Below are 15,383 nucleotides of genomic sequence, written 5' to 3'. Positions count from 1 at the left end.
TTTAATCAAACACTTACAAACAGATTACGAGTAGGTTATGTAAATAATATCTGCATTAATACTGGATGTGATATTGTTCATTAATATCCATATTACTGTGCAGCATTGCATTATATTACTAAATGTGGGTGTGTAAATTGTGTTAAGTCATAATTTATTCGACAACCCAAGTTGTTTGGCTCCTAATTACATGAATTGACATGGAATTTATTATGACGAGTTACCCTATTGTTGTGAACAGTATTAGGTTTCTGAAGATATAATTCAAATTACTCATATTCCACAATTATTAATAATCTTGACCATGATGGTCGGGATTGGATCCGTATTGACTTAGTAACAGTAAATATGTTGGAAGATGGTCCGCCTAGTCAATACTATTCATTTATTTACTTTTCACCTTAACATCTAGTACATGTTTCGAGAATATTATGCATTCTCTTCCTCAGCTAGTGGATTAAAATTCAGTATACAATAAAACCTGACTAAAATAGGGGGGCCCCCCATTAAAAATTCAAAACAATGAGTATGACAATGTAACACTTAAAAATTTGGATAGTACAAACATAGAATTAAAATCCCATTTTGTCAAGTACAAATTAAAAACACAATATAGTAATGTCTAATTAAATACAACATCCTGTGATGATATGAATTCACAGTGTCCTTGAAGTTGCCTTGCGTAGTTCAAAAAAGTTGAGTTAGGAATGAATGAAATTGCACTAAAACTTGAAGTCCTGCGGATATCCACCGTTAATGGGTGTTGAAATTATGTCTATTTAAAATTAAAATATTGGACACAGCGTCATATAATGATGTGAATTTACGGTGTCCTAGGAATTATAATACTATTTTCCGTAGTTCAATTGCATTTGTACAAGAATAAGTGAAGTTGCGTTAAAACTTGGAGTCCTGCCATTATCTTCGGTTGATAGATGTATTATGCAGCCAGGTTGAAAATAGGTTAAAATGGTCTGTGTGATGATGTAAATATTACGTGTAGCATGCATGTGTTAGATAGATGGGAAGGCACCTGATGTATGGCAACTAGGACACCGTAAATTCACATCATTATACGATGCTGTGTCCAATATTTTAATTTTAAATAGACATCATTTCAACACCCAATAACGGTGGATATCGGCAGGACTTCAAGTTTTAGTGCAATTTCATTCATTCCTAACTCAACTTTTTTGAACTACGCAAGGCAACTTCAAGGACTCTGTGAATTCATATCATCACAAGACGTTGTATTTAATTAGACATTACTATATTGTGTTTTTAATTTGTACTTGACAAAATGGGATTTTAATTCTATGTTTGTACTATCCAAATTTTTAAGTGTTACATTGTCATACTCATTGTTTTGAATTTTTAATGGGGGGCCCCCCTATTTTAGTCAGGTCTTATTGTATACTGAATTTTAATCCACTAGCTGAGGAAGAGAATGCATAATATTCTCGAAACATGTACTAGATGTTAAGGTGAAAGGTAAATAAATGAATAGTATTGACTAGGCGGACCATCTTCCAACATATTTACTGTCAACTCGATTTTGGGTTTCGAATTAAACTTTAAAAACTGATTTTCTCAAAACTAGTAAATTGTGACATAACACACTTTACCCATCCATCATATTATATATGCCACTGGCTGTGTTATAATACCTTATCCAATTTCCTTTGTCTTACCTTTGAAAGATCAAAACCCAAGGCTTCTTTAATGTACTTGGGAGCCAGAGTGATGAGAGTGTGGAATCCCCAATCATTACCCCAGGATGCACTACATCCCAACCAGAACTGCTTGCATGTTAACACCTTACGCCATGGCACTGGCAAAGTCTGTTGGCGAATAGATATAATTATGAGAAATATTTCACAAATATAAAAAATTCTACAGCAATTGGAACATAATACTAATTGTATACTGTAGTTACATAAGCAATATATAGAGAGACAGGAACATGAAAAGGAGCACATAACAGGACAAACATGATGGCAGATCAGTGTGGGAAAAGAGAGTATTAAAAAGAGAAGGCAAGGACAATGTCCACATCTTCATACACTGCTGTCTTCAGATAGACAGGCTCTCTCCATACCAATCCAAGTTATTCAAAATCCATCTCTTCTCAGTCTTCAGTCAGCTTTTTCCCAGCTTCATCAGGAGGATGGTCATTAACACTCATTGTAAGGAGATCTTCACAGATCTTGTCTTAATACTGAAATTGCAGGATAAGAAGAAAGCTGGATAAATAAAGGAAAAGGGGAAGAAATGTAAGGTAAACACAGGTGGTAAAAAATTAGGAACACAGGACAAACACAAAAGGAGAAAAAGGATCCCAACAGGTTCCTCTCTCTCTGTATACGACTTCATTTGACACTTGTTGCTCCTTTCCAATACTTGGAGAGTTACTTAAGTATAAACATGTGAGTCAAATTATTAAAGTTACATGTATTCATCTAATATTTCCTGCACAAAAGCAATAAGCTACCGCATGTTCTGATATAAACATATTCAATTTTAGGCTAAGAAGTTGTTCCATATTTGCCTAAATTAATATAGACCATGGAATGGTAAAGAGAAACAAATCTTCAAAGTTTCTTATTTACTATGAATGTTCAAACCTGAGTTTATGACATATTAAAAGCATCCTTCCTTACCTCAGTTTTGTTGTCAAGGCTACTGGCCAGATATTGCTTTTCTCTTTCTGAGATGCGTGGGTGTTTCTCTGGAGACTCATAGACCAACACCCACCACGCAGCACTCCACAAGACAGTCAACAGTCCACTGACATAGAATACCATTTCCCAGCCCCAGCTAGCAATGATTGCTCCACATAGTGGCATTGAAGCAACTGTTCCCATCGACGCACCTATGACAGAAGAAGAAGCATTCAATAAATTAGTCTTGAAGTTTCTTCCTGTGATTGTCATATGCCCATATAGTTATATTTTTCACCCTTTTAATTATAAATTGAATATTGTGAATATGCTTTAATTGAATATAATTAAGAGATTGGGTGGAGATGTCATCTAAATAATTGGATTCTTTGATTGAATATCATAATTGCTTCTGTCGGTCATCAGCAAATTCTGAGAGAAAAGGTATAATTCCTTGGACACTCCTAGGAGAGGACCAGAAAAGAAACAGCAATTATTAGTGATCCACAACAAAGCTCAAGTATGGAACGATGCTCTTGAACTTTCAAATCTACAATAGATACCAAAACAAACCCTTTAGTAATTTGATTAAAATAGTAGCCTACTTTATTTTTCTTCTGTTATTTATGCTGTGCTTAATGAATATCCATGGCTAATATACATGTGAAATAGAGCCATGTCATTGAAAGTATATTACTCATCGCAATACCAGAGATACATTCCCCACCATAGCACTACAGTCCAGATTAGTCTTGACCTATCAAAGCAGCTGTTAATTAACCTGAAGGCATGCATATTGTGAGGTAAAGCATAGTCAGCAAAACAAACCTTCTTGGCTTTCGAGACTACAGCCACTTTCTCACTGTCAGATAGCTGCTCAATGATTCTCAAAGGTAGACTTTGAATCAGCCCTCAGATTCAGGTAAAAATCCCTGATCTGGCTGAGAATTGAACCCAAGGCCTCTGGGTAAGCAGATGGCATGCAAAGTGACAATTTTCTATGAGGTAAGAACTTCTACTTAGCTGTTTACATGCCTAAGTACTGTACTTAATATAGGTTTTTCTGTTTTGTTCATGCTTTGTTTAAATCAAAATCATTTTGTTTTCAGTTTCAACTTCGTTAACATAAGTATAATATAAAGCTTTCAGTTTTCCAGTCTGTCCAAACTAATGTAAGAAATATTAGAAAATACCTCAAAAAGAAAATATTTAATGAATAAGAGAATGATATGTTTTGTTCGTAAAGAAATATGGTCAGATGTTATCAAATCACTTTTATTATGATTAATTTTTTAATATTATCAATTAAGAATGGATGATTATTATGAATGAGGGCAAACATATTTTTTATTAAAATTCAGTTTTCAATGCTTTAATAAATGTTGAAATGTGTTTTGAACTTACCTTATTGCACTCTGTCTCTTTTATGTCCTCTCTTTGCAACTGTCAAGGCTCAAATGTTGCAAGAGAAATCTTGCACAGCTCGCAAAGGAGGAAGATGCCTTAAGGATTTGTAAGGAAAGTCCAGATATACAGTACAAGGACTGTACGAGCCATCAGGACTTGACAACTGAGAGGAGAGGACATTATAATACAGTTGATGAAATGAAACCGGTCTAGAAAGCCAAGAATAATGGCCGAGAGGGTTCGTCGTGCTGACCACACGACACCTCATAATCTGCAGGCCTTCGGGCTGAGCAGTGGTCGCTTGGTAGGCCAAGGCCCTTCAAGGGCTGTAGTGCCATGGGGTTTGGTTTTTTTTTTTTTTTTTACGAAATGAAATGAAAATAGTGCCAAAAGGTGTCCAAGGACATCGGCTTGCCAGGTGCAGGTCTTTTGATTTGACACCCATAGGCGACCTGCACATTGTGATGATGAAATAATGAGGATGACACATATACCCAGCCCCCGTGCCAGCAGAATTAACCAATGATGGTTAAATTCCCGACCCTGCCGGGAATTGAACTCAGGACCCCTGTGACCAAAGGCCAGCATGCTAACCATTTAGCCATGGAGCCAGATGAATACAGTAAATGGAATGCAATAAGTTAAAAAAACATTTCAACATTCATTGAGGCACTGAACAGAGGAATTACAGGTTTTTGCCCTTGTTTATTATAATCACCCATTCTTAATCAATTAAAGAAAGCTGGGCATAGAGCTAACCACTCTACCCCACCAAGTAGTAGCAGTAGTGATGGTGATTTTTGTTTTAAGAGGAAATTCAACTAGGGAACCATCCTCTCTAAGCAAATTAACTGGACACAAAAAAATAAAATAAAATCATTTATTACATGAGGACATTTGAAAATGAATTTAAAAATAAAACAAATTATTTTATAAAACCAAAAAAGACACAAACACATCAAAAGGGAACGTAGGTTCCCTGAGTAAGAGGACACTTGAAATTGATATGCGGTTCATTAATCCACTCTCACATGCATAGCAAATTACGAGATCAGCAGTACTCTCATCATTGGCTAGTATGAGTTTGAGTGTTTCCTGCAGGCCGAGGTTCCATCTTAGGTGTACAGAGGTTATGGATAGTGGAAGCCTTTACCTTCCACCTCTCCAAGTGCCTTCATGGCCTGAAACATGAAAAATAAAAGTGATTTGATAGAATTGATTATGTTCTTTTGGAAATGAAATATATAATTCTGTTATTAATTAAATGTTTTCTTTCTGGCCTTGTTCCAAATTTATTGGGTTGGCACTTGTGAATTTTGCCAAGTTTTAAAGGCAGATGCTCTTCCTGATGCCAACTCTATGTGGAGGGATGAATTCACTATTGTTTGTTTTTGTGGTGGTTAGTAGTGTAATGTGTTGTATGCAGATGAAGAGAAGTGTATTAAGAGAAACACAAACACCTAGTCCTCGAGCCAGATGAATTAACACCGGGCAAGTTGGCCGTGCAGTTAGGGGTGCGCAGCTGTGAGCTTGCATCCGGGAGATAGTAGGTTCGAATCCCACTGTTGGCAGCCCCGAAGATGGTTTTCCGTGGTTTCCAACATTCACACCAGGCAAATGCTGGGGTTATACATTAATTAAGGCCATGACCGCTTCCTTCCATCTCCTAGGCCTTTCCTATCCTATCATCGCCATAAGACCTATATGTGTTGGTGTGACGTAAAGCCACTAGCAAAACAAAAAAGGATGAATTAACCAGTTAAAATCCTCAGCATCCGCCTCTGAGATGTAGTGGTTTGTGTGATTAGCTGCCACTCCCGGAGGCTCGGGTTCAATTCCCGGCTCTGCCACGAAACTTGAAAAGTAGTACGAAGGCTGGAACGGGGTCCACTCAGAATCAGGAGGTCAACTGAGTAGAGGGGGGTTCGATTCCATCCTTAGCTATCCTGGAAGTGGTTTTCCCTGGTTTCCCCACTTCTCCTCCAGGTAAATGCCGGGATGGTACCTAACTTAAGGCCACGGCTGCTTCCTTCCCTCTTCCTTGTCTATCCCTTCCAAATTTCCCATCCCCTTACAAGGCCCCTATTCAGCATAGCAGGTGAGGCTGCCTGGGCAGGGTACTGGTCAGCCTCCCCAGTTGTATCTCCTGACCCACAGTCTGAAGCTCCAGGACAATGCCCTTGTCGCGGTAGAGGTGGGATCCCTCGCTGAGTCTGAGGGAAAAACCAACCCTGGAAGGAAAGCAGATTAAGAAAGAAAGAAAATCCTCAGCCTGGAGCCCCTCTGAACTGAAGCCCAGTACGCTGACAACAGGCAAGGAACTGGACTTAAAGGTTATATGTTAGAGCGGAAAACACATTACTGGTATTAAATTTTTTAAATTCTACATCACACAGATTGTATCTATGGTGGTTGAAACATTGATATTTTAATTTATTAGGTAGAGAAGGCCTATGCAACATGTTACTTTTCTTACACCAGATCACCAATGGCTCCATGGCTAGATGGTTAGCATGCTGGCTTTTGGTCACAGGGGTCCTGGGTTCAATTCCTGGCAGGGTTGGGAATTTTAATCATCATCGGTTAATTTTGGTGGCACGGGGCTGGGTGTATGTGTCGTCTTCATCATAATTTTATCCTCATCATGATGCACAGGTCACCTACGAGCGTCAAATCAAAAGACCTGCCCCTGGCGAGCCGAAAATGTCCTCGGACACTCCTGGCACTAAAAGCCATTAGCCATTTCATTAAAGAAATCAATATTAGAAGAGATGTATTTGGAATATGCGACTTATACAACTGAAAGCAAATGATTGTTCCTTTAAAGAGGTTTCACTTGGTTCATTCTTCAAAACAATTTTTCTCATGAATATGTTATTCTGAACACAGACAAATTTGTGTGGCTAGGTCATCAATGTTTTAACTGTAGAATTCTGTAGGACTGCATCTGTGGATTCCATCAACAAAAATTCAGATTGAAAGTCTATTAAATCTAAGAAAAATGGTGACATGAATATATTAAAATATTTTCCATATCTCTGAAGCATTCAAATCACTGTTTCAAGTCTTTCTTTTACATAGTAATTTTTGCACAAACATTACATTGACCAAAATTTATATGGAAAAAATGTTAGACAGTCAACTTGTCAGTATAAAATATGAATTGTTTATCATTCTGGTGTAATTTTTAAATTGTAGAACATAAAATAAACCTGTTTTGCTTTCAATTATGGTACTGTGTTGCTTTTCTGTTTACAATAAATGATAAACTTATCGCAGGCTGCAAGTTTGAAACTGCTGATATAAATAGTATGGACACAGACTTGGCGAAGGTGAACAGATAGAAATGAATAGGCTTAAATCTAAAATAGTAATGGAATGCTGTCAAATGAAGTCAGGTGATTCAGGATATATCATATTCTTCTTAATCTGTTTATTCTCTAGGGTTGGTTTTTCCCTCAGACTCAGCAAGGGATCCCACCTCTACTGCCGCAAGGGCAGTGTCCTGGAGCGTGAGACTTTGGGTTGGGGGATACAACTGGGGAGGACGACCAGTACCTCGCCCAGGCAGCCTCACCTGCTATGCTGAACAGGGGCCTTGTGGGGGATGGGAAGATTGAAAGGGATAGACAAGGAAGAGGGAAGGAAGTGGCCGTGGCCTTAAAATATCATATTAAGAAATTAAATCTTAATGGAAATGGAGAAATATGGTTATTTTTGTGGTAGAATAACCAATGATGATAGAAATATAGATTAGTATCAAATGGGGACTAGGTCAAACAAAGAAGAAAAATTTGGCTCACCTCAAATATACATATGCATATTAGAAATACTTTACTGAAGATGTGTGCATGGAGTGAGTTATTGGATGTACGTGAAATATAATGCAATGTTTGTGCAAAACTTACTATGTAAATGGAAGATTTAATCAGTGATTTGAATGCTTCAGAGATATTTTCAGATATTTACGTCACCATTTTCCTGCACTGTTTTGGGTGCAGGAAAAAAATAGAAACCTTTGAATTATGAATTCAGCAATATAATTGAAAAGCACAAATGAAAACTGAATGAAGTTGTAAGAGGTGAATGATCTGACAAAATTTGACCATATATTGTTGCTCTGAAAACAGAGCATCACTCTACCCATCTTCTTTTTTACAAGTTGCTTTATATCGCATCGACACAGATAGGCCTTTTGGCGATGATAAGATAGGAAAGGAAGGGAGGATGTGACCATGGCCTTAATTAAGGTAAATGGGAAATTACAACCCATCTTCAAAAATAAAGGGTCTCATCAATGTGCTAATTACCAGCCAATATTATGCCTAAGCTAATACAATGAAAATGTTAAAATGCATTCTGAACAAATGTGTTTGTAAAATTGTTAAAAGGAGGAAGTATCAAGATGGATTTGTGAAAACTTCGCAGCTAATGGCTTATAGTTGAGAAACACCATGAGAAGAACAAACTGCTCTATCTTGCTTTCCTGGTTCTTAAGAAATCTTGCGATTGCCTGCCAGTGACAAAATTTGGTCAACACTTCAACAACATGCTATCTCAGAGTAACTTGTCAACTCGAGGTAACTGCTTAATGAATTGGAGATACAGGAGCGACGTAATGGCCCATGCCATTAGGTGGGACAAGCGCTGAAGAACATGTTGATGATCATCATTCAAGCATGTTCCATCTCATATTGAGTCTTCTAGTCAATCAGCCAGACTCAGTAAATTGGAATGTGTTTCAATTGTATTGTATTTTATTGTATACATAAGAACATGACTGGTCCATGCACACTGAAAAAATATCATATGAAACTTCATTAGCATATTCAGCAAAATCTGGAGTTACAAAGGAAAATGTTAAAAGATTAAAAATAAAAGCCATTATGTTCATAACGGCTGTGAGAAGATTAGAACATAGTGGGTTTGAACCTCACTGTTGGCAGCCCTGAAGCTGGTTTTCTATTTTCACACCAGGCAAATACTGGGGCTGTACCTTAAAGGTACAGCTCCTTCCTTACCACTCACAGCCCTTTCCTATTCCATCATTGTCAGAAGACCTATCTGAGTCGGTGCGACATAAAGCAACTTGTGAAACAAAAATAAAGAACAGAACCAAAGGATGTTAACGATGTTTCTTGATGTGAAGCCATAACATGAGACTAAAAATGTATGAAGAGACTCACATCCTAAATCTGAAATATATTGTTGCATGTTGGCAGGGTAATTAAATAAACACAGAAAGCAGTAGGGCTTAACTTCTATAAATTTATTATCTAACCACTTAACTACTTAATATTATTGATGGTTATGAATTTTATGTTTTTGGTCCGTATTGAACTGAGAATAATATATAAGTAATAATAATAATAACGTAAACGTTTCCACCTTTTCAATACTACAATATATTCACAAAATTACAAATTATACGGTACTAGTTTCGACCCATCTAGGGGTCATCATCAGCCGTATTGGAGCAAAGATCATTTGTGGCGAAATCCTAAGACAATGTTATTTTAAAGAATAACAAGTGAAATGAGATGTTATGGTAGTACCATAAGGTGGAAACGTTTACGTTATTATTATTATTACTTATATATTACTTAATATTATACCGATGATGATTAAAATTCCCAACCCTGCCAGGAATTGAACCCAGGATCCCTGTGACCAAAAGCCAGCACGCTAACCATCTAGCCATGGAGCCATTGGTGATCTGGCATACCAGAACCACAACTTAAACAGTTCTCAGTATTCAGTCACACTAATTCTCACTTAGTTTTCATTCACTAACACTTACAGTCCCACTCATTCCCACTTTCACAGCCCACACGTGACAGTCTCACAGCTCGGTATGACGTATGCTGTCCGCAGTTCCTTCACTGTCTCATGCCGTGCACCACAGGCACAATGTTCAGTCACAGCAGCTGGCCCGAGAGACAACTCCACGATGACAGATAGCAGAACGAACACTCAGTTTCATGGACAGAATACTCCACAGACGTCTCCTCAACCTCAGGCTGTCAATATCCACAACAACACTCACTCACATCAGGTTTGCTCACTGACAGAACACAACTGATCTCTCCATTTCAACTGAACCACCCCTGGCAAGTCTCACGTGTCTTATATAGCCGGATGGCCCTTTGAGAGACTTTGGACAATAGAAGCCCATGGAAGCCTCTGGAGAGGCTCTGGTTCTCATTGTTTCTGGTCAATGCAAGCGGCTAAAGAGGGACACTATAGGGAAACTGGCATGCCCCACTACGAGCTCCTCCTTCCTGAGAGAATAGCCCAGCTAGAGCGTCACTGCTGGTGGGCGGGGCCAGAGCAGCTTGGTACACCTGGCTCGGAAGTGGCATGGAGGAACCAATGCCACAGTATTGACTGATGTTAATTATATTAAACTTAAATTCACTAACATATACTTCTAGTTACAGGTAGTAACAAAACTCCAATGAAGGCACATTGAACCAATGACTACAGTACACTACACTTACAGTATGTTTCAGTTGAATGATAGTTTTTTTTTTTTTTTTTTTGACAGAAGCTTTGGAACTGTTTCGTAAGTGGTGGTACAGTATTTGTTGCTCTTAGGGTAAAACAGTGAAATTATCAACCCTCTGTTTCTAATTGCTATGCTTGTAAAACACTCAAACAAAACTTGGTATGAAACAATATAGTAATTGTGAAGAAGGAAAAAAAAAAAAGAAGACAAAAATACACAACTAGTTGAGGCATATGGGAAATATATGCAGATACTAAAATCACTTCTGAAAGTTTAAGAAAGCAAGGGAAAGATGTATAATATAGAAATATTAACAAAGAAACACTATTACAGTGTTATACATATTACATAAGCTAATGATTAAGCCATCAAAAAGTTTGCATGCATCTGCCAGCCAATCAGCTTTAGTCTACAGACATCTATAAAACTTATATACTGGTGTATATATATATATATATATATATATATCTACCTATCAAACTTACTTTCTTTCTTTCTTGCTTGCTTGCTTCAGTACTCAGCACAAAGCCTGGTTGGATCCTTAACAGATCCACCATCAGCTGTCATAGGTAGCCTAGATGTCAATGAAGAGGTGTATTAGGAAAATGGGGACTGAGGTAGTTTCCTGTTGCTTTCCTCAATGAACCAGAAGGTCCTGTTACATATCAGTCTACCAATCCCACTGAAATGTATACACTAACCAACCTGAAGAGCAACACTTTCACACCATTCATCACAGGTACTGGCACCATAATGAATGGTATTACTAGTAGTATTTATACTGTCATAACTCAGTCACCTTCATATTGTCGTATCTAAGGATGAAACTAAGACAGATCAATGAAATGAAAGTAAAAAACTTGTTATAGTCCACACCAGGGCTACATCTCAACAGAAATGGATCTGCGTTGATGTCATGATGTAAGGGAAGCAATGGGAAGATAAAATTGACAAAATATTTGTAATTTTCTCTTGTAATCAACATGAAAACAATAATACGTATTCAAGGGTTAAAACTCACCACAACAAGTGAATGCTAAGAACTTGGCTCGTTCTTTTAATGGTATCCATCGTGCTGCACAGGCACTGAGTGCAGGGAATAGCACTCCCTGCAGAAAGACAAACAGTTAACCCCTATTAACAACAAACAATACTTCTATCATAATGCATTATTAAAAATTAACAAACAAGTGCAAATAAAGGAACCAAATAATTATCCCATTTTCACACCTGGGGCTGTACCTTAATTAAGGCAACAGCTGCTTCCTTCCTACTTCTAGCCCTTTCCTATCCCATCATTGCCATATGACGCAATGTAAAGCAATTTGGAATAATAATAATAATAATAATAATAATAATAATAATAATAATAATAATAATAATAATAATAATAATAATAATTCTGTTCATGTCTCAAATCATCAAGCAGATGAGCAAGGTAACATGTTTCTATTCTTTGTTATGACAACAATCAGTATATCTCTTTTATTTTTCTGTTTTTGTTGTTTGTTGGCAATGGTGAAACAATTAAATATTTGGGAGTAGATTTTTCTAAGATGATCACCATAAATCACAATAAAGTTATTAATAATCTGAAAGATAAACTGGAGAATTTGATTGCCACTCCAATTCTGAAAGCTGATAAAAAGTTAAAGTTACTAAATAACCACATATGACCAACATTTGTGTATTACAGAATGCCCTGCTTGAAAAATTGCCAAAAGAGGATTTCTTAAGGACATAGACCAGTTGTTAAAGAGCGCGCTCAAAGAGATTCTTTTACTTCCTATTGATGTCCTGGATGCCATGATTTACTTACCTACAAAATTCAAAGGTTTAGCATTAGTTAAGGCCCAGTGGGAAGCATTTATTCAACATCTTAACGTGGTAGTCCGCCTCCGTAGCGTAACGGTTAGTGTTATTAGCTGCCGTCCTCGGGGGCCCGGGTTCGATTCCCGGTACTGCCAGGAATTTAAAACTGGCAGGAGGGCTGGTATGTGGTTGAAATGGTACATGCAGCTCACCTCCAATGGGGGTGTGCCTAAAAAGAGCTGCACCACCTCAGGATGAGGACACGAGTTTCCTCCGTAGCGTAATGGTTAGTGTTATTAGCTGCCGTCCGCGGAGGCCCGGGTTCGATTCCCGGTACTGCCAGAAATTTAAGAATGGCAGGAGGGCTGGTATGGGGTTGAAATGGTACACGCAGCTCACCTCCAATGGGGGTGTGCCTGAAAAGAGCTGCACCGCCTCGGGATGAGGACACGAGTTTACTTTAACGTGGTAAACATTCTGGAAAAATCTAACGACGTACATGCACTCTATGGAAGAAATACTGAGAAAGAAAAAGCTGACTGCTTGCATAATTTGAACATTGCTGCGGGAAAAACAATAACAAAAACAAATAACAAAGCTATCAGGGAAAGACTAAGAAATGAGTTCAAAAAATGGTGCTCCCTTCTTAACAAAGGTAAAATGGATCCACGTGTTCAATACCACACTAATAAGGATTACATACAAGTACAGTATATACTCAAATGGACAACCTAACTGAGTCAGTGAATAGTCATAGTCTCTCATTAAAGCAGATATGATTGGAATTACAGCCAGATGTTTTACCATCCAGCCCAGTCAATCCATACTATCTTAAATGTTTTCACACACACACACACACACACACACACACACACACACACACACACACACACACACACACACACACACACACACACACGCACGCACGCGCGCGCGCGCACACACACACACACACATACATACATACATACATACATACATACATACAGACATACATACATACATACATACATACATACATACATACATACATACATACATACATACATACATACATACATTACAGCTTCAGTATAGACTGTTATACTCTTTCAACATTCAGTCTGCAAGCCTCTGTGAATTTAATAACTGCTACCACAATCCCCTATTTGCAACCAATTCTATGGCCCCATTTAGTTCTATACCCTCTTATCTTTAAATCATTAGAAACTGAGTCTAACCATTGCCGTCTTGGTCTCCCTCTACTTCTCTCACCCTCCATAACTGACTTCATTATTCATCTAAGAAACCTATTCACTCCCATTCGTATCACATGACCAAACCATTGAAGCTGGTTTATGCAAACATAAACTCTATTATATTGCAAACAAATTTCCGAATCATGAATATAAATGACTAAATACTGGTTTTAGCGTTCAGTCTCGGCATCCTTCCCCCACTTTAAATTTTCCACATTTTTCTTTAAAGTCTCATTTTAGCAAAATCTAAACCACTTATATTAATCTTTTTATCAATTTTCTCTCAATTAGACTGATCTACAATGTATCATTTTTTTTCTATCATGAATATCTAGTAGTGCTTTGTGTAATAATAATAATAATAATAATAATAATAATAATAATAATAATAATAAAACCGGGTGAGTTGGCCGTGCGGTTAGGGCCGCACAGCTGTGAGCTTGCATCCGGGAGATAGAAAATGCAAGACTGTAACGGGACACATGGCCCAATACTTGGAAGGATGATGATGATGATGATAATAATAATAATAATAATAATAATAATAATAATACCAAGCGAGTTGGCTGTGTGGTTAGGGGCACAGTTGTGAACTTGCATTCTAGAGATAGTGGGTTCGAATCCCACTGTTGGCAACTCTGAAAATGGTTTCCTGTGGTTTCCCATTTTCACACCTGGGGCTGTACCTTAATTAAGGCAACAGCTGCTTCCTTCCTACTTCTAGCCCTTTCCTATCCCATCATCGCCATAAGATGCAATGTAAAGCAATTTGTAATAATAATAATAATAATAATAATAATAATAATAATAATAATAATAATAATAATAATAATAATAATAATAATAATAATAATAATAATAATGTATGTATGTATGTATGCATGTATGCATGTATGTATGTATGTATGTATGTATGTATGTATGTATGTATGTATGTATGTATGTATGTATGTATGTATGTATGTATGTATGTACAAATATGCACTAAAACTGTTATGTGCATTATATTAAGACTCTAAGATGTACTAAGTGTAGAGTGCATGGGGGTTGAAGCGGTGCCACATTGTGCTGTTGAATAAAGAAAAACATCAGGGAAGCTAAGGGAATATGTAAGATGGGGATTCCCAATGAGGCAGTTATAACTGGTTACGGTATCACAAGCTTCAGAGTGAAATGAAATGGCGTGTGGCTTTTAGTGCCAGGAGTGTCCGAGGACATGTTTGTCTCGCTGGGTGCAGGTCTATTGATTTGACTCCAGTAGGCGACCTGCGCGTCGTGATGAGGATGAAATGATGATAAAGACGACACATACACCCAGCCCTCGTGACAGCGAAATTAACCAATGATTGTTAAAATTCTCGACCCTGCCGGGAATTGAACCCGAGACCCCTGTGACCAAAGGCCAGAATGCTAACTATTTAGCCATGGAGCCAGACAAGAATAAGATATAGGGATAAAGAGAAGAATTCTGCTTAGTCACACCGCCCAAAAAAAACTAATTCACTGCTGTCAACTTTTGAAATGTATCCAAATGTTGATTTATTCCTGAATTTTGGCATATCTTATGAGTGTAAAAGTCCCTATAAATGCTATAAATGGCAATACTTTAATTTTATACAAAATATTACACCATGAAAATGGAGAAAAAGTAAATTAGATGAAAATGGTGTGGATCCAGTATTGCAAATGTGGAATTCTTTCCACAAGAACTGAAATATCAGAAGAAGAAAAGGATGAAGAGCTGCTAAGGAAATTCTT

General features: G+C 37.5%; 1 protein-coding gene across 3 annotated transcripts in view; it reads right to left on the bottom strand.

Annotated features, from left to right (window-relative positions):
• The window catches only part of LOC136858107 (sialin), a 310,094-nt gene that overhangs the window by 66,813 nt on the left and 227,898 nt on the right, over nt 1–15,383 (bottom strand). For all 3 annotated transcript variants that reach the window (XR_010858600.2, XM_067137406.2, XM_067137407.2), the window contains 3 exons: nt 11,597–11,684; nt 2,661–2,872; nt 1,692–1,841 (listed from right to left, as the gene is read on the bottom strand). Coding sequence is in view for 2 of the 3 variants with exons in the window: in XM_067137406.2 (XP_066993507.2) it covers nt 1,692–1,841; nt 2,661–2,872; nt 11,597–11,684 (450 nt within the window). In the remaining variant the exon portion in view is untranslated. The remainder of the gene's footprint in view (nt 1–1,691; nt 1,842–2,660; nt 2,873–11,596; nt 11,685–15,383) is intronic.

Source organism: Anabrus simplex, chromosome 1 (genome assembly GCF_040414725.1).
Source record: "Anabrus simplex isolate iqAnaSimp1 chromosome 1, ASM4041472v1, whole genome shotgun sequence".
Lineage (NCBI taxonomy): Eukaryota > Metazoa > Arthropoda > Insecta > Orthoptera > Tettigoniidae > Anabrus > Anabrus simplex.
Note: the sequence above shows the minus strand (reverse complement) of the source record. Positions and strands in the feature narration are given on the sequence as shown.